A 27,563-nucleotide genomic window follows, 5' to 3' on the forward strand; every position below is an offset into this window, starting at 1 on the left:
TTATGTAAGCAGAGCATTTTCTTTTTATTGTTGGTAAGATAAAAAAATAGCTAATTTTGAATTTCACTGCTTTAATATAGAAATATCATAGGGAACAAAAATTCAGTGTAGGATTTTGTATGCACTAAAATGACACAGTTTTTCAAGGGTCTGAAGGCACTGTGATTCAGGGTTGTGGAGGGGCTAGAACTTATCCTGGCATAATGGGTGTAGGTTGATTGGTTGATTGATTGTTTGATTTTTAGTTTAAAATTAAATCTGCAACACAAAAGAGTGCGCACAATGTGAAGAAGTCTGAGTACTTTTCCAGTCCACTGTATAATAAATTATTGCTTGTCTTGCATTTAACAATTTTTCTGCCTCTTACTTTTCTTATAATCATGAAAAACGCTAATTTAAACATGTAAGAAAATGCATACATAGAGTAACATTAAGGTGCCTGTGCAGGCACTGTAGCCCTCAGTACACTGAGTTCAGTAGATACTGTAAGTTCTAGAACATTCTCAATTCATTTCATGGCTTACTAGGATTAGACAAAAGGCTGAAAACAGACCTGGACAAAACTGTAGTCCATTATAGGGGCCACTATCACTCGCACACACGCACACACGCACACACACTGTCACACAGCCCTCACAATTTGCAATTGCCAATTAACATAAATTAAATAATAATTATAAAAAAAATGTTATTTCCTTGTTTGCTTGAGCACGCCTGGCCATTGCAGTTTTCATTAAACGAGTCTAGCAAAGCTATTCAATTTTGACAAATTTTTGGGAATAACAGAAGTGAAAGGCAAACTTTACAAGAGCGAGTGACTGTTATGAATATCAGGTGAATGTGGCATTCTGATAGTAAATTATAGGGTGGCCAGGTTTTCAAAGTCCCAAACCTGGACACTTGTTGTAACATGTATGCCCACACATAAAGCCCATCATCATTTGTTTAATGCTTGCTTTATCTAATCATCATCATCATCATCAGAGAGGATCTGCATGATGATAGTGTTTTGAGTTTATTTAGTGTAAAGTTAATACTGGTTGTTTATTTGCTGCATGCATAATGTCACAGGATACTTCATCTATATATATAAAATTCTTTTTGCGTTTGAAACGGAAATTACGTATGACCACGCGAACGGGAAATTACGTATGATCAGAGAACATATTATAATACAGGAACTAATCACTTCATTTGTGGACGCCATTTTTATATTGTCTTTACGAATTGTTATTATTTGTGTGATATTGATATTGAAAAGAAGTAAACACAGACACGCCGATCTATCCCATCGAAGTGCGCCCCGTGTCGCCCTCTCCCAGCCCCCCTCTCTGGACTCCAGCGCTGAGCCGTCCAACACCAGGTGCGTTCTGACAGAGAAGTTTTATTTATTTGTCCATGTGACTGTTGCGGAAACTGCCACATTATAACTTTTTTTTAATTGGCAGTATTTGATAGTAGAAGAGATGTGGAAAACAGCTTTGCGTCTTTCTACTTTCTAACTGCACAGAGCTTTAAAAAATGTGAAGACGACTCTGCCTTCAGCGGTGAGGGGTCGTGAGAACAAAGTGGACGCTGGGAGGCATGGGATGTCGGGCTGCTTTGTCAGGTCGAGAGCTTCGTGGTTTCGGGCGGCGTCCTCATTTCTCGCACTGTTTGTAACACTTCGAGTCCACCTGGGCTCCTGGGGGAGTGGAAATCTTTGCAAATGAGTGTGATCGAAGCAAAACTTTCTTTGTAAATTGCGCTGCACGACTACTTACTGTCCCTTAAGGTGAGTTCAGGTCACTAAAACCCCGCAACATTCACTGTTGCTTTTGTGATGAATTCTTTTAAGACGATGGAAGGTTTACATCTAAGAAGATGTACTGACCTCTTCATGTTAAGTTTTGTACTTGGGAATTCTTTGGACCTTCTGCCCGTTAAGCATGGAAGGGCAGCGTCCACATTTCACAGAATAATTTTTCACAGCCATGTAGTGCAAGGTTGTCAGGCAGAAATTTGCAGGATTGCATAGAAAATGTAATTTCTATACCACAACGGTCGTGTAGCGCCTTTCACAAGGGATCTGCTACCGAGAGATGATCCAAATACATTTAAGCTGTTGTTAGTGCTACTTACCTGTTGTGTTATAGCGCCTTTAAAATGTACTTTAACCGAAAGCACTCCGGTTCTGCTCATTGTATCTTTACTTTTTACATGTTAATGTTTTACTGTTTAATAATTTATATACTACATTTTATTTTTTTCCCTTGCACTCAGTGAGCGAATCGTAATCAGCTAGTTCATATATAAATAATGTTTTCTTTTTGTTGTTTGCATGTTATACTTTTACTGATAGGAGGATCTCTAAACTTGTTAGAAATTAAAGCATCTAGGCTGAGGTGACGATGCGCAAATTCTCTTCTGCTTGTCCTGAGAGGCTGGGAAGACTGGACTTACCTCTCTAGACTTGCAGATGGAAGACTGCCATTCTGTGCATGCTCAAGCTGCTCATGACATCAACTTCCTTACCTGTGCACACAGTTTGCTGGCATTTTATTAGCCTATATTTCAGATTTGTTTGCCATCAGTAGCAGCTAAAAAGAGGAAAATATACAAGTTGGTGTAACTGTTGTCAGGGTAAAATTGAAACAGTAAGCTAATTCGTAATGAAAGTTTCACAGAATGTTCCTCCATTGTTAGATGGATGAATTTGCAAGTTAGCCAGTGCTTTTCAATGAGAAATTGTATAACTGTGTACGGTTCGATCTGTTCATGGCATTTCATCAAAATGGAACTGTCCTGACAAATGTCCATGAAGAATAAGCGTACCACATTCCAAGAAAATTTATCAGTGGGGGGCCAAATTGTTTTATGAAGACAGACAGACTTGGCCTATCGCAATAGGTGATTTACAGAATATATCAAAATGTACCTAAAATGAAACAGATATGGAGATCCAGCAGATTTCTGTTTGCATTGCACATTTTTAAATCTGCTTTTGTCTTATTATTGACTTCTTTTTTGACTGACAAGTCATAAAACCAACATGCGATGGGATACATATACGAGGGACGTTCCAAAAGTTTCTGCACTTTTTATTAACTTTATTTATTAAGAATTTCAAAAACAATTACATCACTTCTCTATATAGTCACCTTCCTTTGCGATGCAATTTTCCTGACATCATACTAACTTTTTAATTCCCAATTACTACTTCATCGTTTCTACCGAAAATATAAAAGTGCGGAAACTCTTTGAAAGTCCCTCGTATATTAGCATTTATTTTAAAACTTGCCACATTACCTGTCAAAGTTAGGAAATAGAATCAATTTAAAGGTATTTGATATCTCTTGCCTGATGTGTACCCTCATGATTCCTCCTACACCTTTGTTAAGTATCCTTGTGTGTCTCAGCATTTCTTGCCTGGTGCTTCCTCTTTCAATCACATTTGACTAAGTAACCAAAGCCAAACTGACCAATCAGATTGCTCGGAAAGACTGCACACACACACACACAGAGTAGTTTTTAATTATATATTCAGTTATACTATTTACCTAAAGCATTACCATGGGTAAGAAAGTATTTTTGCAGCATTCCACTGTTCTCTGTGATGAAACAAAATAATGAAGATGTAAAGAATAGTTCTAATTTCCATTGTTGTTTCTCATCATTTGTCTTAAACTGCATTGTCTATTACTGTGTCGTGGGGGCATCTTATCCCAGTAGCACAAACCTTAAAGTAAGAGTTTCAATGTAAATCTACTCGAAGCACACTATTATCATAAAAATAAGTCAAATCGCAACATTTAGGACTCATCTGCTAATAAAATTTATTAAACATCCATCCATCCATTCTCTAACCCACTGAATCCGAATACAGGGTCACGGGGGTCTGCTGGAGCCAATCCCAGCCAACACAGGGCACAAGGCAGGAACCAATCCTGGGCAGGGTGCCAACCCACCGCAGGACACACACAAACACACCCACACACCAAGCACACACTAGGGCCAATTTAGAATCGCCAATCCACCTAACCGGCATGTCTTTGGTATACTTAATAATATTTTGTGCAACATTAGATCCAAAATGATTGATTTCTGGTTTTATCAGACCAGAGAATAGATTCCCAAAAGTCTTCACCTTTGGTAATATGTATCTTGATAAGGTCTAAATTGTTTTTCTTGTGGTTTGACCTCAGTAGTGGCTTCCTACATGGATGACAGCCATACAATTCCATTACGATGCAAGTTGTATCTTGCTGTTTGAGATGATACAGTCACTCCTGTTTGGCTTTCCACAGTTATCGTCAACTCTGAAGCACTGGCTTTATTTTTTTTTCTGCTCCTTTATCTGCAAAAAAAACAAATAACACTCCTTACAAGGTTGCAGCTTATGATGGTGGCCTGAATGTTTAGGGTGCTGGTCACAAGTCCATGCTTTTTTTTCCCCTATATCATTTTTGATACTATATTTTTGTTTAATAAAAATGATTCACTAATCTTCTTGTACCTTCACCCTGTTTTGTGCAATAAAATAATTTTCCTTTTAAAGTCTCTAGACAATTCTCTTCCATGTGGTGCTACTGTCAGCTTTAAGTTTAGGAGTAATTCAGTGGGTTACATTTCCCTTTGAGCTGAAGGTGAACTGATTACACCTGTTTGAGTGTGATGGTTTAATACTCATCTGCTGCTCAATTACCCTTAACTAGTTTCAGCAAAGCATTTTAAAGTTTTATTATGTAATTTTAATGAGGTTGTACTAATTTTTGCCACATGGTCTTTTATCATTTTGTTAAAAAAATATTTCCTGATTGACATATTTCATAGGTGACTGATAAATCAGTGTTGCTGACACAGTACAATTATATAGAATCTCCAAATGTTTTTTTACTTGTAAAGAGAGATACCAAGGTGATGTACTCCTTATGTAGTATGCTGTATAATATTAAAATTGTTTTGTATTTAATTGCAATCATTTAATTACAAATTACATTTTCATTTGAATCTATGAATATGATACAACGTAACTTTCAAATTTTCCCTGAAACTTGTAACTGTGATCGTGACCACAATGGAACAGATTTAAATTCACTAATTATTTTAAAATGATATTTTATGCTTTTAATGAACATTGTTAATTCTCTGCAAACTCTTTGTGAGTGCTCGTATCTTGTCTTTCATGACGAGTTGTATACGTAATAAATTAAATTTACTCTTTTTAAGTGGACATACACAGTCATCTCAGTTCTTGCAGACTGTGTTTGAATCCAGTGTCAGATGCTGTGGTGTTTGCAAGTTCTCCCAGTGCCTGCCAATTTTTCTCTAATCGTCTTACCATGTAGTTAGGATTTCCGTGTGTGGTGATAAGTGACTCCAGATTGGCCCTGGGTATTTTTGTATGAGAGGGTACTCAGTGATGGAGTAGTGCCTGTCCAGTTTGTTTGCTGGCTTTTGGTCACCCTTTCCAAATGCACTCTACATTGGACAAAGAAAAAATGAAAATTGGGTGAATTGACACAATATATATTGCCTATGTATTTGAAAACGTATGGTTTTATATATCATTTGACTAACTCTTCCTTCTATATCCATTTTTCTAGAACTTTCGAAAGGGTTTACATCATGTTAATTATTCTTCATCCTAATTCCCACACCTTTTTTTGAAGTTTTTTTGAAAAAAACATGATAATGTAATTGGATTGCAAACAGACATATAACTGATATCTTACATCATCCAGTAATATCATTTTTTTAATTCCATATCATTTAAAATTACTCCTGCAGTGAATGAAAAATGTATTGTCTGCCGCTGGAGCCATTATAGAGTTGTATGGAAACAACAACCTGTCTTTATTGTTTGTTTATGTCCTGTATAGTTCGTTTGCCTCTAGTTTACAATAGGTCAAGTTGTTTTTAATGGTATGACCAGCTTTGTGTTACGGTAACCTTATTCATTGAAACTTTGTAATTTTTTCCCATTCACTGTATTTTATTAATTTGTTTTTTTACATTGTTTTTAAGCTGTTCATGCCAAAAGCCTGGTGGCTATTCTCCACTTGCTGATAGCCCTATCTCAGCACTTCAGAGCCCCAATTCGGCTTCCCGATCATGTGTCAATCCAGGTGGTGGTTGTTCAGGTAATTATGGAATTACATTTTCCTAGTTTTAAAATGCAAATGCCACTTCATACAACATACTGTGTATTGTTAGGGTTACAGAGCGGGAACAGAAAACCATTCCTTCAAACGGCACCATGTATCATAAGCTGTGACTACCTGACAGCAGATGGTATAATGTACGGAATAGCATTCAGATACTTAACAGCTCAGTTCAAAGGTTAAGGTAAAATTAACCATTTTAACATTTCACTATGGTAACACATTGAAACAGCATGTTAATTATAAAGCTGATAGTGATTATTGTAAAGTAGATTAACTAAATTAGTTTTCTCTGGTCTCTCATGTCTCTTGATGAATGGCAACATTTTAAAAAAAACAGAGGTAGAAGGCGCTTGATTGTATATGTAATATAGTATCTGGCAAAGAAATTAACAAATGTTCAAATTTAAATAATACAAATAAATACATTTTATCTATATATATAATTCACTAAGGGCACGCAGGACACTGAGCGCAAGCAAGACACTGAGGGCACACAAGACAATGAGCGCAAGCAAGACAGAGCCCCACCCGCCAACTCTAACGCTCCTACCGCATCATGGGATACACACAACAGAGCCACGCACGCCACCTGTAACCGTCCTCCCAAGTCCAGCATCGCTCTCGAGGCACACAACAACTCACCAAACACAGCCTCTGTCGCTTTCGTCTGTGCAAAACTCCACATGCACCTCTGAGCCACGTTGACTTTACACCGCACGCAAGACAGAGAGCCACAATCGCCAACTCACAGAGCCCCGCCCAGCAACACTAAGACCATTGGATACGGACGCATTTAGTGTATAAATGGATATGAATAATTGCATGTAAACGATTCGCCAAAATCTGTTGTATGTAAATGATTGTTTTTTCATCAGAAACCTGGTTTCCACGTGTACCTGTATTAGTTTAAATGGCACTTTTACCACTCGTAATAGGGCAGACGCACTGACTTTTCGCGTCGACTGGGCAACACAGTGAATGCGGCGTCTATCTATATACAGTATGTCTATGTTTTCCATAGCCTGCTACAGGAAGGTACTCTCTCGACCATTGACATTGGTTTCGCTCCTTGCTATTTTCGTTATACTGCAACGGTGGTTTCCTAAGCCTTTGTTATACTGAATTCCTTTCTCACCGTTTTCTGTTCCTATTCTTACACCGCCATATGCTACGGTGGGCTTTGGCTAGTATAATATTTGTGACTTGTAATTACATGGAATAATGCTCAAACCTGCCTGTAGTAAAACATTAAAGATCACATGGCATTCTGAGCTAAATATGTATCGGAAACGTTCAAACCTTTGAGCATCCTTTTTAATAGTTTTTAAATTTAAATATAGTAATGTAGATATAGCCCAGCTGAACAATGCTGTTAAGGAAGGACCAGAGTAGGCTTGTCTTTCTGGACTTGGATCCTTTAATATACGTGTCAAGCTGACAGTAATGGTCTACCAATCTGTAATGGCTAGTTTACCGTTTCATGTTGTGGTCAGTGCCAAATGCCTGAATAAACAGGTCAGAAATGCCTGCTGAACTACTGAACTCTGCCTATCGGTCTGCCTGTGATCAGGCACATAATAATACATTGAAAATTTTAATTAGCTCATAATTTTCCATGATGGTGCTTTCCAAACAATGCAGATTTGTACTCTTTCTATGTGCCCCTTCACTTGCTGGCCAGATTTATGGTTTTTCAGAAACCCCTGCAGTTTGGTAACATTCTGGTATATTTATGGAATTAAACAAAAAAAAAATGTAAAGTGGCAAAAGTTCTGGGTACACTAATAGTCTTTTCCAGTTGAACTAAAATTTAACATGCTTTTGGAATTGCATGCTGCACATTCTTTGACAATGCTACTTGTATATGTTCTAAAAATAAGAGACAGTAAAGTGCTATAGCACTAGTTACATATTGGTTCTACTAAGTAAATACATGGATAGATGGATGGGAAATACGGCAAATAAAACCTTAACATAAGTCAAAATAGTTCCCATGTCTCAAAACTTTACATTAAAGTGTAGCTAAATGCCCTTTTCCTGAATTATTTGAAATTTTTACCTAGTTGCCAGCTGAAACTACAAAAGAAACAAATCAGAAAATGTGTTATTGTCCAAGTGTATAATTTTTATCATTTTTCTGCACTTAAAATTAAGAGCTTTTTAATGTATTGATGATGCATAGTCTTGTTTTTGTAGTTTATTGCCGGTATAAATGCATCCTACACAGGAGCATCTTCAATATGTCGATATAGTTTGCATTTTGTGTCTGTTTATATTACATTTGTACTTATTTATGTTGTATTTGTATTTATGTATATTACAATGAAAGATATTAAGTGTATTCATGAAATTATTGAGTGTAACATTTTAACAAATAACTTCTGAAGTAATTATTTCTGAAAAAAAAAAAAACATACAGTAGGTGTGAATTCTAATTTAACAGGAAAATTTACACTTACGAATATTTCCAAATTCACAATGCATACAGACATGAAAACAATTTTTAACAGTTTCTGCATTTCTGTTTCACCATTATTGTTTTCAGCCGAATCAAAATTTATGTAGTACTTACACAAAGACAAGAAATTGAAGGAGAATACATGTTTGCACAATAGTCTTGAAGTTTAAACCTCTTTAAGAACTTTAATCAGATAATTTTCTGGATAGCAGCTTTCCTGTTTGCCCACCATACTTATACAAATATAATACAACAATATATAATAATAATAAAACAATAATGCATCTGATTGTCATATTTCAGTGATTCAATGTAGATAACATATTCTTCTAAGTATTTTTCTACTTTGTAGTAGAAAACGATCTGCAGTATGTTTTAGCAAAATGAGCTACACTACATGCCTGTTTTGGACATCTGTTATTGTGCCTGTAATCAGCAAATCTGTTAAACGTTTCACTATAGAAGTGTAATCAGACCAAGTAGAACCATATATGGAAAAGTAAAATACTGGAACATTCTTCAGAAGTGAACTAGGCAAGCAGCAAGACTCATGCAAATGAGTGTTTTGGCCTAATCAGACAAAATAACCTGTTTTTTGGGCAGAAATGCCTAAAAAGTTAATGCTGGGGTCACTTTAGTTATACACAGATACCAAATTAGTATGAAATAGATCATCTTACTGTAAATAATGTTATCCTTGAAAAAGACATTTTGAAGTTATTGCATTGTAGAAATGGGTTCAGCTATGGCTATAATCATTATCTATATCATGACAAGCAAAACAGATCCATTTTCAATTTAAATTTGTAAAAATTATCATGTTAATTGCTACTAGTAGTAAATTCATAACAGTGATAGAGGTGTAGTAATGTTAGTGACCCATCCATACTATCATTCATCTATCTGTATATTTTCTAAGACATTTGTCCAACTCAGGGCTATGGTGAGCCAGTACTTAACCATCCAGAGAGCACTGGCAAGAAAGATGGTGCCAATTCTGAACATGGTGGCAGTCACACTTAGGGCTCGTTTATACTTCACGCTCAGAACGCGTATGCGCAGGCATCATGGCTGCCACATGTTCCCAGCGTTCATTTGACACGTCCTCTGAGCATGTCCTCAGAAATTAACGCAAAGCGTGCGCGAGTTGCAGTACCAGCAAAAAGTGATAAAAGTTGGAATGTGATGTCAGAGTCTCTGTTTACTATCTACATGTGACAGAAGGCCTCTATTCCTACAGATCATACGGGATCGATGTGCGCGCTTCGATGTTTGATGAATGGTTCAATTTGGTGAAGCAAAATGTGGACATACGATTGCATTCATGGTGCTTTTATATTCAAGCGTTGCATAATCCCGATTGTAATGACACGATACATTTAACACAAGAATTACCAGAGCCTACGAAAAAACTCATAAATCCGTCCCACCTTAAATCGGTTCTCAAATCCCTTCACACCTCTCCGCCAGCGTCCTTTGTCCTCTAAATGTGCTGATAAAGAGAAGCTAGAAGCAGCCGGCTATTCCATCCCCCCACCAATTTAGAACGTGCACGAACTTCTCTCAGCTCATGCCTTGATTGATTATCTGGGAGTGAAGTGAAGTTTTGAATAGATCATTGTTTGGAACACGCGCATTTCATGTCTGTTCTGTTTCTACTGTAATCTGTGTAAACATATAGATCACCGTACAGAACACATCAAATGTATGATATTCCAACTCTCTGCAAATTTAGAATCTTTAGATTTATACTTGATATCACTTTCATGATAAAATGCATCAAATTATGTATGTTACATTTTATAGGTAAATCGTTAATTTCGTTTAAATAATGAATACTATTAATAATTACACACATGGGGGGGTGACACAGTGGCGGAGCGGTAGCACTGCTGTCTCGCAGAGAGTCATGTTGCTGGTATTCCCTGCTTGGAGTTTACATGTTTTCCTGCTGGGTTTCCACACTGTGCTCCGGTTTCCTTCAAAAGATATGCAGATTTGGAATTTTGGTGCTGCTTAAATGACGCCAGTGTATGTGAGTGCTTGTATTCACCTTGCGATGAGCCAAGGCCCCATCCAGGGATTGCTTCTGCCTCGTGCTTGGTAATTTATTTAATTTGCATACATTTCTCTGTTTGTGTGAAATCTACCCCTGTGTCCTTGAGCAGTTCTTGGTGAAGATGTTAAGAAGTTATAGAGATCCACTATGCTAATTCCTTTCATATTTTTAAAATTCTGAAATCACGTCATGTCTTAATGTTCATTTTTATAAAGTAAAAGGGTTCAACAGAATCTGTACATATTAAGCCCATTGTTAAAGAACAGCACATTTACTCAGACATTTGTTAGCCTGTGAGAATTATGAATATTTAATGGTAAAATAATGAGTATGTAAGAGTGATTTTTTTTTTCAGAATGCAGATATTTAGCTCCTTTCTTTTTTTTTGAGTGCACAACTACTATATCAGTTTTCTTTAATATTCTGTGTTTTAGGAAATAAACTACCATTTCTGTTTTATGCCATATCTGCCCAAACTTGTAAAGGTGTCTAGGATTACAAGGCCAGGTAGACACATTTGAGCTTGGTTCTAGTACCTCTTATATATTATTAAATATTTGTTAATTTTCATTGATGTCCATAATATGTGTATTACTCCTTAATGGCATTAGTCTTGTCACATTTTTTGTGATTAAATTTTTATTGATAAAGTGAAAAGGAATACAGTTAAAGGAAACCAGCAATAAGACTAATTACATTCATTATTGTTTGTGTTGTAATTTTGCAAATTTCTCCTAATGAATATTTTGAGCCTCTTGAAATGTTTCACTCTCAAGCTGAAGCTGCAGTTTAACAGTCTGCAAATTTAATTTTGTGTTTTTTTAGTAAGTAAAATAATTTCTGTTAAACTCTACTTTCTTAGCCTCTTAAAAGTTTTTATTATCTTTTAATTAATTTATCATGTAGTGGAGTTGAATTACTTTTCTCTTATGTGGTTTGCAAAGATCTTTGTATGCCATGTTAATGGTTTAAAACTAAAATACTAAGTGATTAATTTACTGCTTAATTTTGCATTATTTTATAAGCATGAATTAGAATTGGGGTCCAAGGGTTCTTCTATTTTGCACTGGTGTAGAGTTTGCATATTCATGTATTTTATTTTTCCCCCCCACATTTCAAAGATATATGTTAATAGGTGTCAGTCCCCATAAAGTGTGTGTGAGTGGACCCTTCTGTGGATTGGTGCCCCATGCAGGGTTGGTTTCTGCCTTGCATATGATGATACAACTTTTAATTAAGTGTAATAGTGTTACGGTCAAAAATATGGTGTTTTTCGCTGTACCTTAGGATGCATAGTGGCATGATGATACTGTATACTTAGAAAATCCATTACCAGGACTTCATGACCGATTCCAGAGCTAATCAAAGGCCTTGCTGATATCAGTACACACCACATCCATATAGACAATTTATACAGAGCCTTTTAGTCTTACAGAATTTTAAAATCACAAAATATTTTAACAAATGGCACAATGTTGAACAATTTGGGTAGTGCCACATTTTTTAAATAAAAAAAGAATTTTTTTGGCAGCCTATGCTGTGCACCTTTATGTTAATGAAATTAACAAATCATTGTCCAACACTTTTCAGCAGAATGAAATCACTGAAAATGGTAAATTCATGTGAGTTCATTAGGCAAAAGCCAACTTGGAAACCTAAGGATGTACAGTGGACCCTTGACTTACGAACTCAATTCGTTTGCGAGGGCTGGTTGTAACTCAAGTTGGTTGTAAGTCAAGACTATTTTTCCCATAAGAAATAATGGAAATACCCATAATGCGCTCCGACCCTCCCACAGCAACACTTACTTAACCTTTTCATAATAGAAAAGGGTTATATAATGTGCATAATTTACCAAAACACCAATAATTTTTCTAATGTACTAACCAAAAAGTTAGAAAAAGTGCCTAGCCTACCAGCAACAACAATTTCATACTGTACTCACCATTTAATTTGATATCTTTGGGCTGCAGGAAGGGAGGAGGAGAATGAAACGGAAGGTGGTTATTGTTTAGAAGGAGCGTCCTTATGCAAATCTTTTCTTTGTAAAATTGTCGAGATGGTGGATTTCGATATCCTGTACATATTAGCGAGATCAGTCACACAAACATCACTCTCATATTTCTGCACAATTTCCTTCTTCGTTTCGATTGTGATCTCTGTTTCTCAAGGTAATAATGACAGTAGTCTAGCACTCAGTTCAAAGCTGGTCATGTTGTGAACTGCTGTAATAATATACTTCAAAGCAAGCCGGTGCTGACTCAGCCTGATGACATCATCATGTGCCGCGCCAGCCCACTAGCTAACATCCCTTAACAATCGCTTTCTTTACCTTCGTCGTATATCAAGGGTCGACTGTACCTTAAATGTGAAACTGTGTTTTCTGTGTCCTACTACAGCATCTTCCATATACTGTTGTAAACTATTTGTTGTTAAAGTATTTACATCATTTGTCTTCAGTTTGCTGTGTTGGTTTGAATCACTTTGGTAATGGTGTGATAGCTGTTTGCACTTGGCCCAGTTTTAATTACTGGTTAATTGATTGGTGTATTTCTAGATACAATGCAAACAAAAGGCAAAATATAATGCACAACATTAAAAAAAATATGAAACATTTTTGTTAAAATAATTAATCAGAATCTGAATTTTAGATTTTGCAGCATACGACTTCATATTTTCTGTGTTTCAGTGTGTTTTATTTATGTACAGTAATTATTTTGTATTTAATAACAATGAACTTCTTTTGACCTATTTTATGTGAAAATGCCCCGATGTACTCATTTAAAATAGTACAAGAGGATGTTTTTACGGCTAATTCAGTTAATAAAGAACTAAACATCTAGTAAATGTAACTGTGTCTAATGAACGTTAAATGATCTTGCACAATTTTCAGAGAGAGAAATATTTATATATTTTTTATAGCAGTTATACAGTACTTGGTAGCTAATTTATTGCAGATGGAGATGACACTAATGTGGGTTTGAATCAGCAATTTTATGACTTTTTGCATAAAATCCACAAACCGGTTGGATTTTGTTACATGCATTTCAGTGGGACCTGTAAAATCTGTGTTGCTTCACATGCTATGATATACTTTAAAAGAATTCATACATACACATAAACACACACACATTTATTGTACACCCTTCCCCCCATTTTTCCCTCATTGGTATCTTGCCTTTCCCCAAGGATAATGAAGCAGTGCAGTAAATGTCCAAAGCTAATATTTTTCATTTTTTTGTCAGATTACAATTTCAAAACACCATGGACTTTTTTAGCCATAGCTGCAACAACATCTATATATATAATTCACTAAGGCAAGACAAACATGGAAAGCACACCGGAAGGGGCGTGGATTCACTAAGCCGCCGACAAGTGAGACACCTATGGCGCACGCAGGAAGGAGCCACGCCCACCAATTCCAAGACCATTGGATACGACGACAACTCACAGAGCCACGCCCACCAACTCGGACGCGACGACACAGAAAAACCGGCGTCATTTATATTCGTCTGTCGTAGAGGTCACATGCAGCTCCGACCCACGTGGACTGTTAATAGAGGCATGTTTCTCACGGAGGTGAATCGCCATATGCGGCGTGTAAAACTGTTTGCGAGGGGTAATCCATGGGATCCTTAAAACGTTCCTTTACAACTGAGGTTAAAACACAGTGAAGTGAACAGTCTTTAAAAAACGAGTTTTCGGTTACGACGCACGACCGCATGCACTATAGTAAACTGTTTTGCACGCTACATACAGAAATTCGCATCCGCAACAAACATGCGTCTTCTTAGATACTCCTGCACTTTGTACACACCCCCCTCCCACCGTGGTCGGGTGTCTTGGTGGATTATATATAGAAAGGCAGCCAAAACCGCACAGAGCAATGAAAAGTCTACGTGAGTCACAGGTGCATCTGGACTGTACAAAGACGACAACGACTCGAGTGACGAGTTGGAGGTGGGCACAAGAGCCTTTCGCTTCATTTGACTCAACACAGGAAACCTCACCCGGTCCGGACACGAACAGGATTGACAGATTGATAGCTCGATTCAATGGGTGGTGGTGCATGGCAGTTCTTAATTGGTGGAGCGATTTGGCTGGTTATTTCCGAAAACGAACGAGATTCCCTCCTGCTAAATAGTTACATGACCCAACAGCGGTCGGTGTCCAAATTCTTAGAGGGACAAGTGGCTGCACTGAATGGATCAACGTGTGTCTACCCAGCGCGGGGAGGCGTGGGTAAGCCGTTGAACTCCATTCGTGATGGAGACCGTGGCTTCCAATTGTTCCCCATGAACGAGAAATTCCCAGTACGTGCGTGTCATACGCTCGCACTGATTACGTCCCTGCCCTTTGTAAAGCCCCCCATGGTCGGGTGACTTGGTGGATTATATATAAAAAAAGCAGCCGGAACCGCAAAGAACAATGAAAAATCAACGTGGAAACCGACTGAGGCGGTGTTTGGAAAATTAACAGCCAACGTGACTCACAGGTGGGTGTGGACTGTACACAGCCAAAAGCGACTCAGGTAGGGAGTTGGGGGCGGGCCATAAGCGGGCAGTGCGTACTGAACAATCGCTATTCAACCCCGTCCTTCGCTTTGGAATGAGAAAGCGCGACGGCGCTCCTCCGGTTTTCAGTCATGGACAATTGAATGTTGGTTCGTAGCGTGCATTGTTGCAATGTTAATTTTCTTGGTGGTTTATTAAATTACTGATTTTTCAAATGTTTATTTTTTTCTCTGTGCTTAAAAATTTTAAAAATTTAAAAAGCGGCCTGATTATGCGGCGTATGCTACGCCGCGGGTTGGCTAGTTTATTTATACAGTGGAACCTCGGTTCACGACCATAATTCGTTCCAGAACTTTGGTCGTGAACCGAAGCAGTTTCCCCCATAGGATTGTATGTAAATACAATTAATCCGTTCCAGACCGTACAAACTGTATGCAAATATGTAAAAATATGTAAAGATTAAGCACAAATATAGTTAATTACACCATAGAATCCACAGTGTAATAGTAAACTAATGTAAAAACATTGAATAACACTGACACAAAACACCCAGGCTCCCTGATCAGCTACAGGAGCTGGCTCGCTCACGCGCTCTCTCTCTGTAGCACACACACCACCAAAGCCCCTCCCTACCTCAGCTACAGGAGCAGGCTGGCTCACGAGCTCTCTTCTCTGTGTAGCGCGAGCGCACAAACACACACACACACACACCTATCCGTCCCCCCAATCCCTTCCCTGTCAGCTGCCCGGCTCTCTAATCTCTCTGTAGCACGTGCTCGTGCAGCATTTTTTTTCAAATGACTTTTAAGCACAGCAGAAAAAAAATCGCTTTGCAAAAACCAACTCCCAAGCAAACAGAAAAGTAAGATTGCAGGATATCACGCTATTAAACTTAAAGCCTGATCGCTGTAAACAATGTTTTTAAAATGAGTTTTAACACTAGAATTACCAGAGCCTACGAAAAAACTCGTAATTCCGTCCCACCTTAAACTGCTTCTTAAATCCCTTCACACCTCTCCACCAGCCCTTTGTTCTCTAAATGTGCTGATAAAGAGAAGCTAGAGCAGCCGGCTATTCCATCCCCCACCAATTTAGAACGTGCACGAACTTCTCTCAGCTCATGCCTTGATTGAGTATCTGGGAGTGAAGTGGAGTTTTAGAGTGGAAATAATAGATCGTTGTTTGGAACACACGCATTTCATGTCTGTTCCGTTTCTACAGTAATCTGTGTCAACACATTGTTAAAACAGAAACTTTTTTATATTCTAGTAGTAGATGACAAAATGTAGGCATAAACTATATAATGTATGAAGCCTGAAGTCCAAATAGCAAAGAAACATTTTCACAAGAATAACACAATTGCACTTTTATTCAAACATAACTGCAGAAAGAAAAGCCGCCTTAACATGCGACATTGACACCAGTTTACTATAACTGACTCTGTGGTTCAATAGATACAGCCCCGCTTGGGAATCAAGGGTCACGGGTTCGATCCTGCCCCTCCCTTTTGAGAAGTAAACTGTTCTTAGTCTTACTTTTTTAGAATAAAACATACATTTGATTTCAGTCTGTAACAGCCGGTGCAATTTATGATCTTTGTAAAGGTTAGCTTTTTTTTTTTATTCACTTTTCACTCTCTCAGTCGCGTTCAGAATCAATCCATACAACCCCATCTGACACGGCTGTTTTCACTAAAGACGCTATAGCTCTGCAGTGTACCACGATGCATACTAACCCCCCCCGGTTCTGACACACAAACGCTGGCGAAGCTGCCTTCTTCGATCTCACCGTCACTTGCTTTTCTTTTTATTCAGTTTTATTGAGTGTTCCTGCCAGTCCCCGCATGTTGCTGTATGCTTTTTCTTTTGCACCCAGGACATGCAGAAGAAAGAATGGTAAAGACCAGTAACTTCGGCGCTATATGCAATCATCAGACACTCCCCATCTGCCCGTGTCGTTCAAACACAGGAACATATATTGGTATATTCAAGTGCACTTTTTCCATCGCCTTTTCCTGTAAGAAGTAGTGTACACACTTCTCTCTATGCTGTGGTTTCTATTACACACCTGAAAGAAAGACAATATATGTGAAAATATAATCGCACTAATGCAATATTATTTGAAAACGAACAGCGCCAGATCGGTGTGAATTTATGCAGGAACTGGAAATTCTCTGATGGGGACCTTCCCCAGGGAAGAAAGTACAGTGTCAGGTGCTCATTCAGTGTAATAGAAACCATAGCACAGAGAGGTGTGTACACGGCAACAAGTACACGTGTCGTAAATGTAGGAAGGACGGTCCTTGGGTGTGGGAACTGTTAATATTTGAATGTGATGATTTTATATAGCACGGAATGAAAATCTTCACTTCTTAGCATTGTACCATGCAAGATGTCGTATCAATCGCCTACTGTATCTTGCTTTCTTTTTTCTTCGGTTATACAGGTAGTTTTGAATAAAAGTGCACTTGTTTTGTTTGAAATGAAGTGTCTGCGTGCACTTTTCGTGGCATTACACGTATTTTTGAGCATGCCCGCTTGAGCAGTATAAAAGTATTGAAAAGTATAACAAAACAACGGGCAGATGGAGAGTGTCTGATGATTGCATATAGCGCCGAACTTACTGCTCTTTACTATTCTCTCCTCTGCGTGCCCTGGAGTACAAAAGAAACAGAATACAGACGCTATAGCTCTGTGCTGTACCACGATGCATACTAACGCCCCCACCGGTTCTGACACACAGACGCTGGCTGCTGCTTCTTCGTATCTCACCGTCACTTGATTTTCTTTTTATTCAGTTTTATTGAGTGTTCCTGCCAGTCCCCGCATGTTGCTGTATGCTGGATATGTTCATATGTATTGTCTCTTTCTTTCAGGTGTGTAATAGAAACCACAGCATAGAGAGAAGTGTGTACACTGCTTCTTACAGGAAAAGCGATGGAAAAAGTGCACTTGAATAAAAGTGCACTTTTGTTATACTTTTACACCAATATATGTTCCTGTGTTTGAACGACACGGGCAGATGGGGAGTGTCTGATGATTGCATATAGCGCGAAGTTGGTCTTTACCATTCTTTCTTCTGCATGTCCTGGGTGCAAAAGAAAAAGCATACAGCAACATGCGGGACTGGCAGGAACACTCAATAAAACTGAATAAAAAGAAAAGCAAGTGACGGTGAGATACAAGAAGGCAGCTTCGCCAGCGCTTGTGTGTCAGAACCGGGGGCGTTAGTATGCATCGTGGTACACTGCAGAGCTATAGCGCCTTTAGTGAAAACAGCCGTGTCAGATGGGGTTGTATGGATTGATTCTGAACGCGACTGAGAGAGTGTAAAGTGAATAAAAAAAAAGCTAACCTTTACAAAGATCATAAATTGCACCGGCTGTTACAGACTGAAATCAAATGTATGTTTTTATTCTAAAACAGTAAGACTAAGAACAGTTTACTTCTCAAAAGGAGGGGCAGGATCGAACCCGTGACCCTTGATTCCAAGCGGGGCTGTATCTATTGAACCACGGAGTCAGTTATAGTAAACTGGTGTCAATGTCGCATGTTAAGGCGGCTTTTTCTTTCTGCAGTTATATGTTTGAATAAAAGTGCAATTGTGTTATTCTTGTGAAAATGTTTCTTTGCTATTTGGACTTCAGGCTTCATACATTATATAGTTTATGCCTACATTTTGTCATCTACTACTAGAATATAAAAAAGTTTCTGTTTTAACAATGTGTTGACACAGATTACTGTAGAAACGGAACAGACATGAAATGCGTGTGTTCCAAACAACGATCTATTATTTCACTCTAAAACTCCACTTCACTCCCAGATACTCAATCAAGGCATGAGCTGAGAGAAGTTCGTGCACGCTCTAAATTGGTGGGGATGGAATAGCCGGCTGCTTTAGCTTCTCTTTATCAGCACATTTAGAAGACAAAGGGCGCTGGCGGAGAGGTGTGAAGGGATTTAAGAAGCAGTTTAAGGTGGGACGGAATTACGAGTTTTTTCGTAGGCTCTGGTAATTCTAGTGTTAAGCACAGCAGAAAAAAACATCGCACAAATCCAAACTTCATTTAAAAACCAACTCGCAAGCAACCAAAAAAGTAACATTGCAACAAATCACACGATGAAGTCCTCCATGTAAACATTTTTTAATGAGTTTTAAGCACAAGGAAAAAAGCGAACATTTGAAAAAGAGAAAAATAACATTGCAACAAATCGCATTATGAACTAAAAAATTACTTTTGAAAATCCGTAATACAAAACCACCAAGAAAACTAACCTTGCATGAAACGAGTTCTGGCATGAAGTGTTTTCCTTCAGGTGTTTTCTCTCTTGTGATTTCTTGGGTTTCTGGTGTTTTTAGCTGTTTAGCTGGTGGGAGTGAAAGCCTCATGCAGCCATTCCAAAAAGAACGTTCTTGTGACCCTCCACATTACTGGCAGTCTGGCTTTGTTTACATTATGCTGCTTGAAAGCACGAGGGTTCTCCGATTGGTAAATGAGTAAACTGGTAAACATTTTTTCCACCTTTTGTAATTTCTTTCTTTACTTCGATTTCAATTTTCTTCAAAACTTTCTTCTGACCACTCTCCACTTGCTTAGAAGCCATAGTTAACTGCAAAAGCACACGAAATACTGTAGAGCACAAAGAGAGTGCACGTCTTATTGAAAACAATGAACAAGGAGCGGCTTTGCTTAAATGAAAAAGCATGGCCGCTCTCTTTCTCTCTCAGGCTGCCTGTGGGGGGAGGGGGATGGTTTCGCTTGCACTACAGCCTACAGATAGGCAGGCAAACACGCAGCAATCTCCTCCTCCCCTTCCCAGCAGGCACGCTCGCTCGCTCTCTCTCTCTCTCTCTCTCTCTCTTTCAGCTCAGCTTGCAGGCAGGCAAGGGAACCTGGCTTGTTCGTATACCGAGTGTGTGGTTGTGAACCGAGGCAAAAGTTTGGCGATCTTTTGGTCGTGAACCGAAGTTGTATGCGTGAACCGGGACGTTCGTGAACCGAGGTTCCACTGTATAGCACATTTTCATACAGACAATGCAGCTGAAAGTGTTTAACAAGATGTCAAAGATAAATATACAAGAAAAAACACAATTAAGAATAGACAATAATATTAAAAATAAGTAACAAAAGAAAAAGTTAAGGTCAGATGGACAGGAGAACAGAAAAACAAAAAACTCAATTTAGGCTGTAGAAAAAAACAAAATCTGTAGGGATTCCAAGGCCAAAAGACAGCCCAGCCCCCGCTGCATATTCTACCTAACATAACTGTTCCTAAATCAATCCTCTTTGTTTTCAGGTTTCACATAATAGGATTTGGTTAAGTTGGTCTTGTGGACAGCTGAGACCATCCAACTTTATTCCATCATCACAGGTGGTTGCATGGTGCCTTGATCAATTGGTGGTGGAGCAGATTGCCACCACAGAAGAACCAGAAAAGGCAGCAGAGAATAGTATAGATTAGTAAAGTAACTAAAATTCGGCTATGAAAAAGCCAAATTTAAATAATGGGTTTTAAGAATTTTTTTTAAATGTTCCACAGTATTAGCCTGGTGAATTTCTTTTTGTTAATTACTCCAGATTTTAGGTGCATAACAGCAATTGGTCGCATCATCAGTTCTTTTGTTTAGCTCTTAGAACTACAAACATACCTTAATTTGAAGATCTAAGGTTATGAGTTGGAGTGTAGGGGGACAGGCATTCGAAAATATAGGATGGAGCAAGAATATTTAAGGCTTTATAAACCGTGGAGCAAGAATATTTAAGGCTTTATAAACCATTAGTAATATTTTAAAGTCAATTCTGAATGACACAGGTAGCTAATGTAATGGTGCTAAAACTAGAGAGATTTGCTCATTTTTTTCTAGTTATGATTCTGGCAGCTGCATTTTGCATTAATTGCAACCGATATATTTCTTAGGTAGTCCTGTTAGGAGTGCATTGCAGTAAACTAGTCAACTAAAAACAAAAGTGTGAACAAATTTTCCAGCATCTTCCAAAGTTTTGAGGTCTAACTTTTGCTGTATTCCTTAAGAGAAAAATGCAGTCCTAGTACTGTAATCTGGTTAATATGTGATTTAAAGTTTAGGTCAGAGTCAATGATTATCCGTAAATTCTTTACCTCTGCACCCACCTTATTTGTTGTTTTGGTCTATGTGCATTAAAGATCTACTTCAATGACTTTATTAAGGCTATTTTCATCCTACTGTATGTACAGAGAAACCTGGGCAAAGATAAAGCTGTCAAAAAAGTCTGGCTTGCTGAGACAAAATTTAGAACAGTGTTCTAAAAGAAACCAATCTTTTTTATACAGTATGTATTGTCATGATCTTTTTTATATACATTATCATGTGTAGTATATATTAACAGAGCATATGACAATGAATCAGTAAACCATACAAAGTAAAGAAAAAGATAAGCTGAAATCTAAAACGAGAAGATATTTCCAGGTATCCAGTAAAAAAAAACAAAAAATGACAGTATTAAGACATTAGATATATACCGGATTTTAAGTTCATTTTATGATATAATGCATTTTCTTTTTTCCCCCCATAGAAACGCGAGGGAATTCTTCAGTCTCGACAGATCCAGGAGGAAATCACTGGTAACACAGAGTATGTCAGCTGTATTCCAGTCAGCTTTTTCTTAATTAATTGCAGCTGCTTAAATGAAACTCAATCACTTATGATGGTTTGCATAGTCTTTCTCAAGTTCCTGAAAGTCTGCCTTAAAATATACTGTATTTACTGTTCATTTCATAGGAGGTTAAACAAGTTTTAATTTAATGGAAAACGAAAACAAGACATAAAATATTCTTTAAATCAGGCTAACACAAATGTTTCTGCTCAAGAAAAACTATCATTTTATGTCCTTCATTCTTCAGAGAGTAGCAAAAAAGCTCAGTACTGTATGTTTTAACTGTTTAGATTTGTGCATTTCTCTTGCAAGAATTGCAAGTCAGAAGACTAATCAACAAAAGTAACTTTTTTTGTTTTTTGTGTGCATCTAATGTATCTTAAGAAATATGAACTTAGAATTCAATTTTAATATTCAGGGCAGTTTTCATTTGACATTGTGCTTCTGCTAGTAAGTGTTATGAACTATATTTTTCATTGGGTTATTTGGTTGTACAGATTGCACATCCCTAGACTGTGTGAGACTCCTACCCTTCTGCACTTTTTATATTCTATTTTATTTATTATTTGTACCAAGTGTGTTTATTGGAACTGCATATTACAAATTACTACATCTTATCCAGTTAACACATATAGATTAAATGGTTCAGAAAATATCCTTTTAAAAGTTGCAGTTAATTGCAGGATGCTCCTGACACATAGCTCCAGGGAACCTGCATTGTCAGCCCAGTTACTCTCTGTGTTTAGATGGCTTATTTACACTGTGTCTGTATGAATTATTGTTAAGATATTCAGCTTTTCCAACCACATCCAAAAACTAAACAGCTTAGGTCAATTTGGTTATCAAGGGTTGGTTGTGCCTAGTTCTCCAGCAATTGTGGACACGGAAATAGATGAAGCATCAATGGATTGATAATATATTGCATTTTACCAATATTACACACTATCAGCACATTGTGGTAGTTATGTTCCTTGGCACATTTGCAATTTCAAATGCAGCCAAAGCTATGATATTACTTGCCTAATTTTGAGTGGCTGCTGTCCAAATGAAATGTGGTTGCGATCCGGCCTGGCTCTTGAGTTTCATTTTGCCTGGGTTAAATACAACTCCTCACACCACCCCACCAAGGGGTTTTTGATATTCTATCACATTATTAAGACACCCCCCCCCTTATTATTTTGGAAACAGCTGTCATTATTGAAATAGTGGAGGAAACAAACTATTTTAGGATCACAGTTTTTTCATAAAAACTTGACATGCAGTGTGGACTACCCAGGCCACAGTGTGGCTGGCCAAACCTGTAGAGGGGTGTAAGGTGACAAAGAAATTTCATTTTGACGCTGAGTGACGCTGCTTTTGTTTTATCTTCTGTGAGCGCTCAACTAGAAGAAATTGCTCTGCTAATGTAAAGGAAGATTGTAAAAACGAATAAAATTTCAATTGACGCCACTAGATATGATGGTCTCAACCACTGGGAGACAGTAAACATTTTTCTATAGTGTTTGCAGAGTCTTCAGTGGGGTGTAAAGGATAAGGAGCTGGACTGTGAAGTATAATTTTACCAGATAGTTCTGTCTCACCTATGTGTCATTTTGAATCTTTGAGCAATTCAGTTAATTTGTCTTTGTTCCAATTGAAAAAAATATCTTAAAATGTTAGTAATTAAACATAATTACATCCATTCTAGTTTTGTTGAGTAGTCTTCCAGGATAAATACTGAGAAAATACATAGGAATGTTTGTCACTCATATTGTAGTTCTGTGTGCTGTGCAGGCAGCAGCCTTTTATAGGAGTTTGGTGTTCTCTTTGTTGTTTTTTTTTTTGTGTTTTGAAACTTAATTTAAATTAATCTAGTTCTAATTAATTTTAGGATTAGATTTGATCTGGCTTCTACCATGTCACTGATAGTAGCCACTAGAAAATCATATAAGTCGATTTAAATTTACCAGTGATCTGCTGCAAACCCAAGTGCTTGCTCTTCTTAACTGCCTTTCTGACAAGCTGCAAACTCGGGAGTCACAGTGAAAGTGAAGAGGATCTGAAGGCTACCTTACGTTTAAAATACATTGAAACATATGAGACACTGAGAAACTAAAAGTGCCTTTTATTAAATATACCTGTAATCAGCTGCAAGTACCAAGATCTCAAGCACTGAAGCAGCTTTATTTCTCCCTACCACAGGAGTTATTTGTCTGAAGATGTCTTGGGCAAAGAACTGCAGCAAAATAAAAAAAGCAAGACAAAACGGATTCAGAACTAGTCTGGCATATACATTATTTTATTTGGCAATGATTGATCTCCCTCAAATAAAATGGATTACCTGTTCACTCTTCTAACAAGTCATGGCATGCCATAGATACTTTGGAATTTTGTGTAATACAGAGAGCTGGCTGAAACCTGATATACCTGACACTGTATTAATGCTGAACTGAATGTATAATTTTGAGCAGAGAGAGACACAGTGTGGTGTGATAGAAAGGCAGGAGGGATTCCAGTAATCTATGTAAATGAGGGATGGTGTAAAAGAGAACATATTACACTTAAAACCAGATTTTAATCCAGGTATTGAAATTCTGACTGTTGTATTCGAGCATGTTACTTGCCCAGGGCGATAAATTACGTCATCCTTATTAATGTTCAGAAATTATTCATTCTATTAATAACACTCTAATGATGAATCATTCTGACCCTGCAATTATAATATGTGGTGAGTTTAACCATGCAATCTTGGAAAGCACTATGACAAACTTCTGACAGTATGTGTCATCTCTCACTTGACCAAACAATACTCTGAACCAACTTTGACCACAATTTAATCCATTTTACTCCCTCCTGCAAGCCTGTCATTAGATGACAACCTGCTAACACAAGAATGGCGAGGAAGTAGAGCCTGCACCTGGAGACTGACTGCTTCTAAAAGATTGACTGGGAAATTAAGTCACATGGGGATGATATAGAGGGACTTAGTCACCATATTAGAGAACATATTAACTTCTGTGTTGACACTATTGTACCATCCAAACAGTATACAGTTTTCCAAACAACAAGCCCTTGATTACTAAGGAGCTAAAAAGACTCCTGAATGAGAAGAGAACATTCAAATCTGGTGGCAAAGAATCTCTAAAGAGCATACAAAGAATAGTTAAGAAAAGGCTGAGTGAAGGAAAAGAAGCTTACAAAGCTATAATAGAAAACAACTCTCACAGAATAACATGAAATATGTTTGGAATGAACTAGGGTCAATTACTGGACTCCAGCGATCAAGAGGTCACTAACTAAAGAAGACTGTGGACAAAGCTAATGCACTGAACTGATTTTTAAACTGAATTTCCCTCCTTCCATCATGACTTCCCCAGTCCCAAAGGTATCATGTCCTAGTGAGCTGAATGACTTCCGGCCTGTTGCTCTGAAGTCACATGTGATGAAGACCAAGGAGCGGCTGCTGCTACACCACCTGAGGCCACAGGTCCGCCATGCCCTCGACCCTCTGCAGTTCGCATACCAGGAGAAGATGGGAGCGGAGGATGCCATCATCTATATGCTACACCGATCCCTCTTCCACCTGGACAGAGGCAGTGGTGCTGTAAGAATTTTTGGACTTCTCTAGCGCCTTCAATACCATCCAACCTCTGCTCCTTAGGGACAAGCTGATTGAGATGGGAGTAGACTCACACCTGGTGGCATGGATCGTGGACTATCTTACAGACAGACCTCAGTATGTGCCTCTTGGGAACTGCAGGTCTGACATTGTGGTCAGCAACACAGGAGCACCGCAGGGGACTGTACTTTCTCCGGTCCTGTTCAGCCTATATACATCAGACTTCCAATACGATTCGGAGTCCTGCCACGTGCAAACGTTCGCTGATGACGCTGCTATTGTGGGCTGCATCAGGAGTAGGCAGGAGGAGGAGTACAAGAAGCTAATCAAAGACTTTGTTAAATGGTGTGACTCAAACCAGTTACACCTGAACACAGCAAGACCAAGGAACTGGTGGTGGATTTTAGGAGGCCCAGGCCCCTAATGGACCCCGTGATCATCAGAGGAGACTGTGTGCAGAGGGTACAGACCTATAAATACCTGGGAGTGCAGCTGGATGACAAATTGGACTGGACTGCCAATACTGATGCTCTGTGTAAGAAAGGTCAGAGCCGACTATACTTTCTTAGAAGGTTGGCGTCCTTCAACATCTGCAATAAGATGCTGCAGATGTTCTACCAGACGGTTGTCGCGAGTGCCCTCTTTTACGCGGTGGTGTGCTGGGGAGGCAGCATAAAGACGAAGGACGTCTCACGCCTGGACAAACTTGTTGAGAAGGCAGGCTCTATTGTAGGAATAAAGCTGGACACTTTAACATCTGTAGCAGAGCGAAGGGCATTAAGCAAACTCCTGTCAATCATGAAGAATCCACTGCATCCACTTAACAGTGTCATCTCCAGGCAGAGGAGTAGCTTCAGTGACAGACTTTTGTCACTGTCTTGCTCCACTGACAGACTGAGGAGATCGTTCCTGCCCCACACTATGTGACTCTTCAATTCCACCTGGGGGAGTAAATGCTAACATTATTCAAAGTTATTGTCTGTTTTTACATGCATTTTTTATTACTCTTTTTTTAATATTGTTTTTTCTTTTTTGTATCAGTATACTGCTGCTGGATTATGTGAATTTCCCCTTGGGATTAATAAAGTCTATCTATCTATCTATCTATCTATCTATCTGTCTATCTGTCTGTCTGTCTGTCTGTCTGTCTGTCTGTCTGTCTGTCTGTCTGTCTGTCACCATCTTCTTTCAATGAATAATCCCCTCACACCATCCTTACTGCATCAACAGCTCCTACCACTTCAGCTGGTATGGTGTGTTCACCTGTGACAATCTGTATTGGCTGACCATAACTGATGCCAAAGTGAGGAGAAAGTTGCAGGACCAGATGGAGTCAGTCCTCAAGATCTTAAGGCCTGTGCTGACCAACATTTTGTTATTCCCTGTTACCTGTTCAGTCTGTCACTTAGCTTCCAGAAAGTGCAGCTGTTGTGGAAAGCATCTTGCATCATTCCAGTTCCAAATAAGGGAAGGTTCCTCTTCACCTAATGATTATAGAACAGTGGCATTTACATTCTACATCATGAAGACTTTCAAGGTACTGGACCACTTTGACCCATTGCAGTTTGCTAATCCGACAGAGAAGTAGAATATGGAATTATCTTTGTGCTCCAAAAGGCTTATTTGCATCTGGACAAATCTTGACAGCGCTGTGAGGATTATTTTTTTGATTTCTCCAATGCCTTCACCACCATTCAGCTATCCCTGTTAAGGGGTAAGCTCAGGGACATAAAAGGTGCCAGAGCCAACAGTGTCCTCGACAGTGGAATATCTGCCAGGAAGACTGCAGTTTTATGAGATTTGAGGACAGTGTCTCTTATATAAATATAAGCAACACTAGAGAACCAGAAGGAAGTCTCTCTTCACCTGCACACCTCTGACTATAAATATAACACCAGATCATGTCACATACAGGAATTATAAGATGATACTGCAGTGATGTAATGTATTCACTGCACCAAGGAGTCTCTATGCTTAGTCACTGTTCCAAGAGTACATGAGGAATAGTTGAACTGCTACAGGTATTTTGGGGTTGAGGGGGTCTTTTTCAGTGACTTGCTGGAACTTGTCTTGTAACACAGAGGAACTGTATAAGAAAGGATAGGCTTTTTTTAGGAGAATTTTAGGTGCTTTTTAAACATGAATCTTGTTTTT

General features: G+C 38.4%; 1 protein-coding gene across 2 annotated transcripts in view; it reads left to right on the plus strand.

The window, feature by feature from the left end:
- Positions 1-27,563, plus strand: part of LOC120526858 (alpha-parvin) — a 218,531-nt gene that overhangs the window by 127,458 nt on the left and 63,510 nt on the right. For both annotated transcript variants that reach the window (XM_039749979.1, XM_039749985.1), the window contains exons 6-7: positions 6,007-6,122; positions 21,731-21,789. In XM_039749979.1, coding sequence (XP_039605913.1) covers positions 6,007-6,122; positions 21,731-21,789 — 175 coding nt within the window. The remainder of the gene's footprint in view (positions 1-6,006; positions 6,123-21,730; positions 21,790-27,563) is intronic.

Source organism: Polypterus senegalus, chromosome 1 (genome assembly GCF_016835505.1).
Source record: "Polypterus senegalus isolate Bchr_013 chromosome 1, ASM1683550v1, whole genome shotgun sequence".
NCBI lineage: Eukaryota > Metazoa > Chordata > Cladistia > Polypteriformes > Polypteridae > Polypterus > Polypterus senegalus.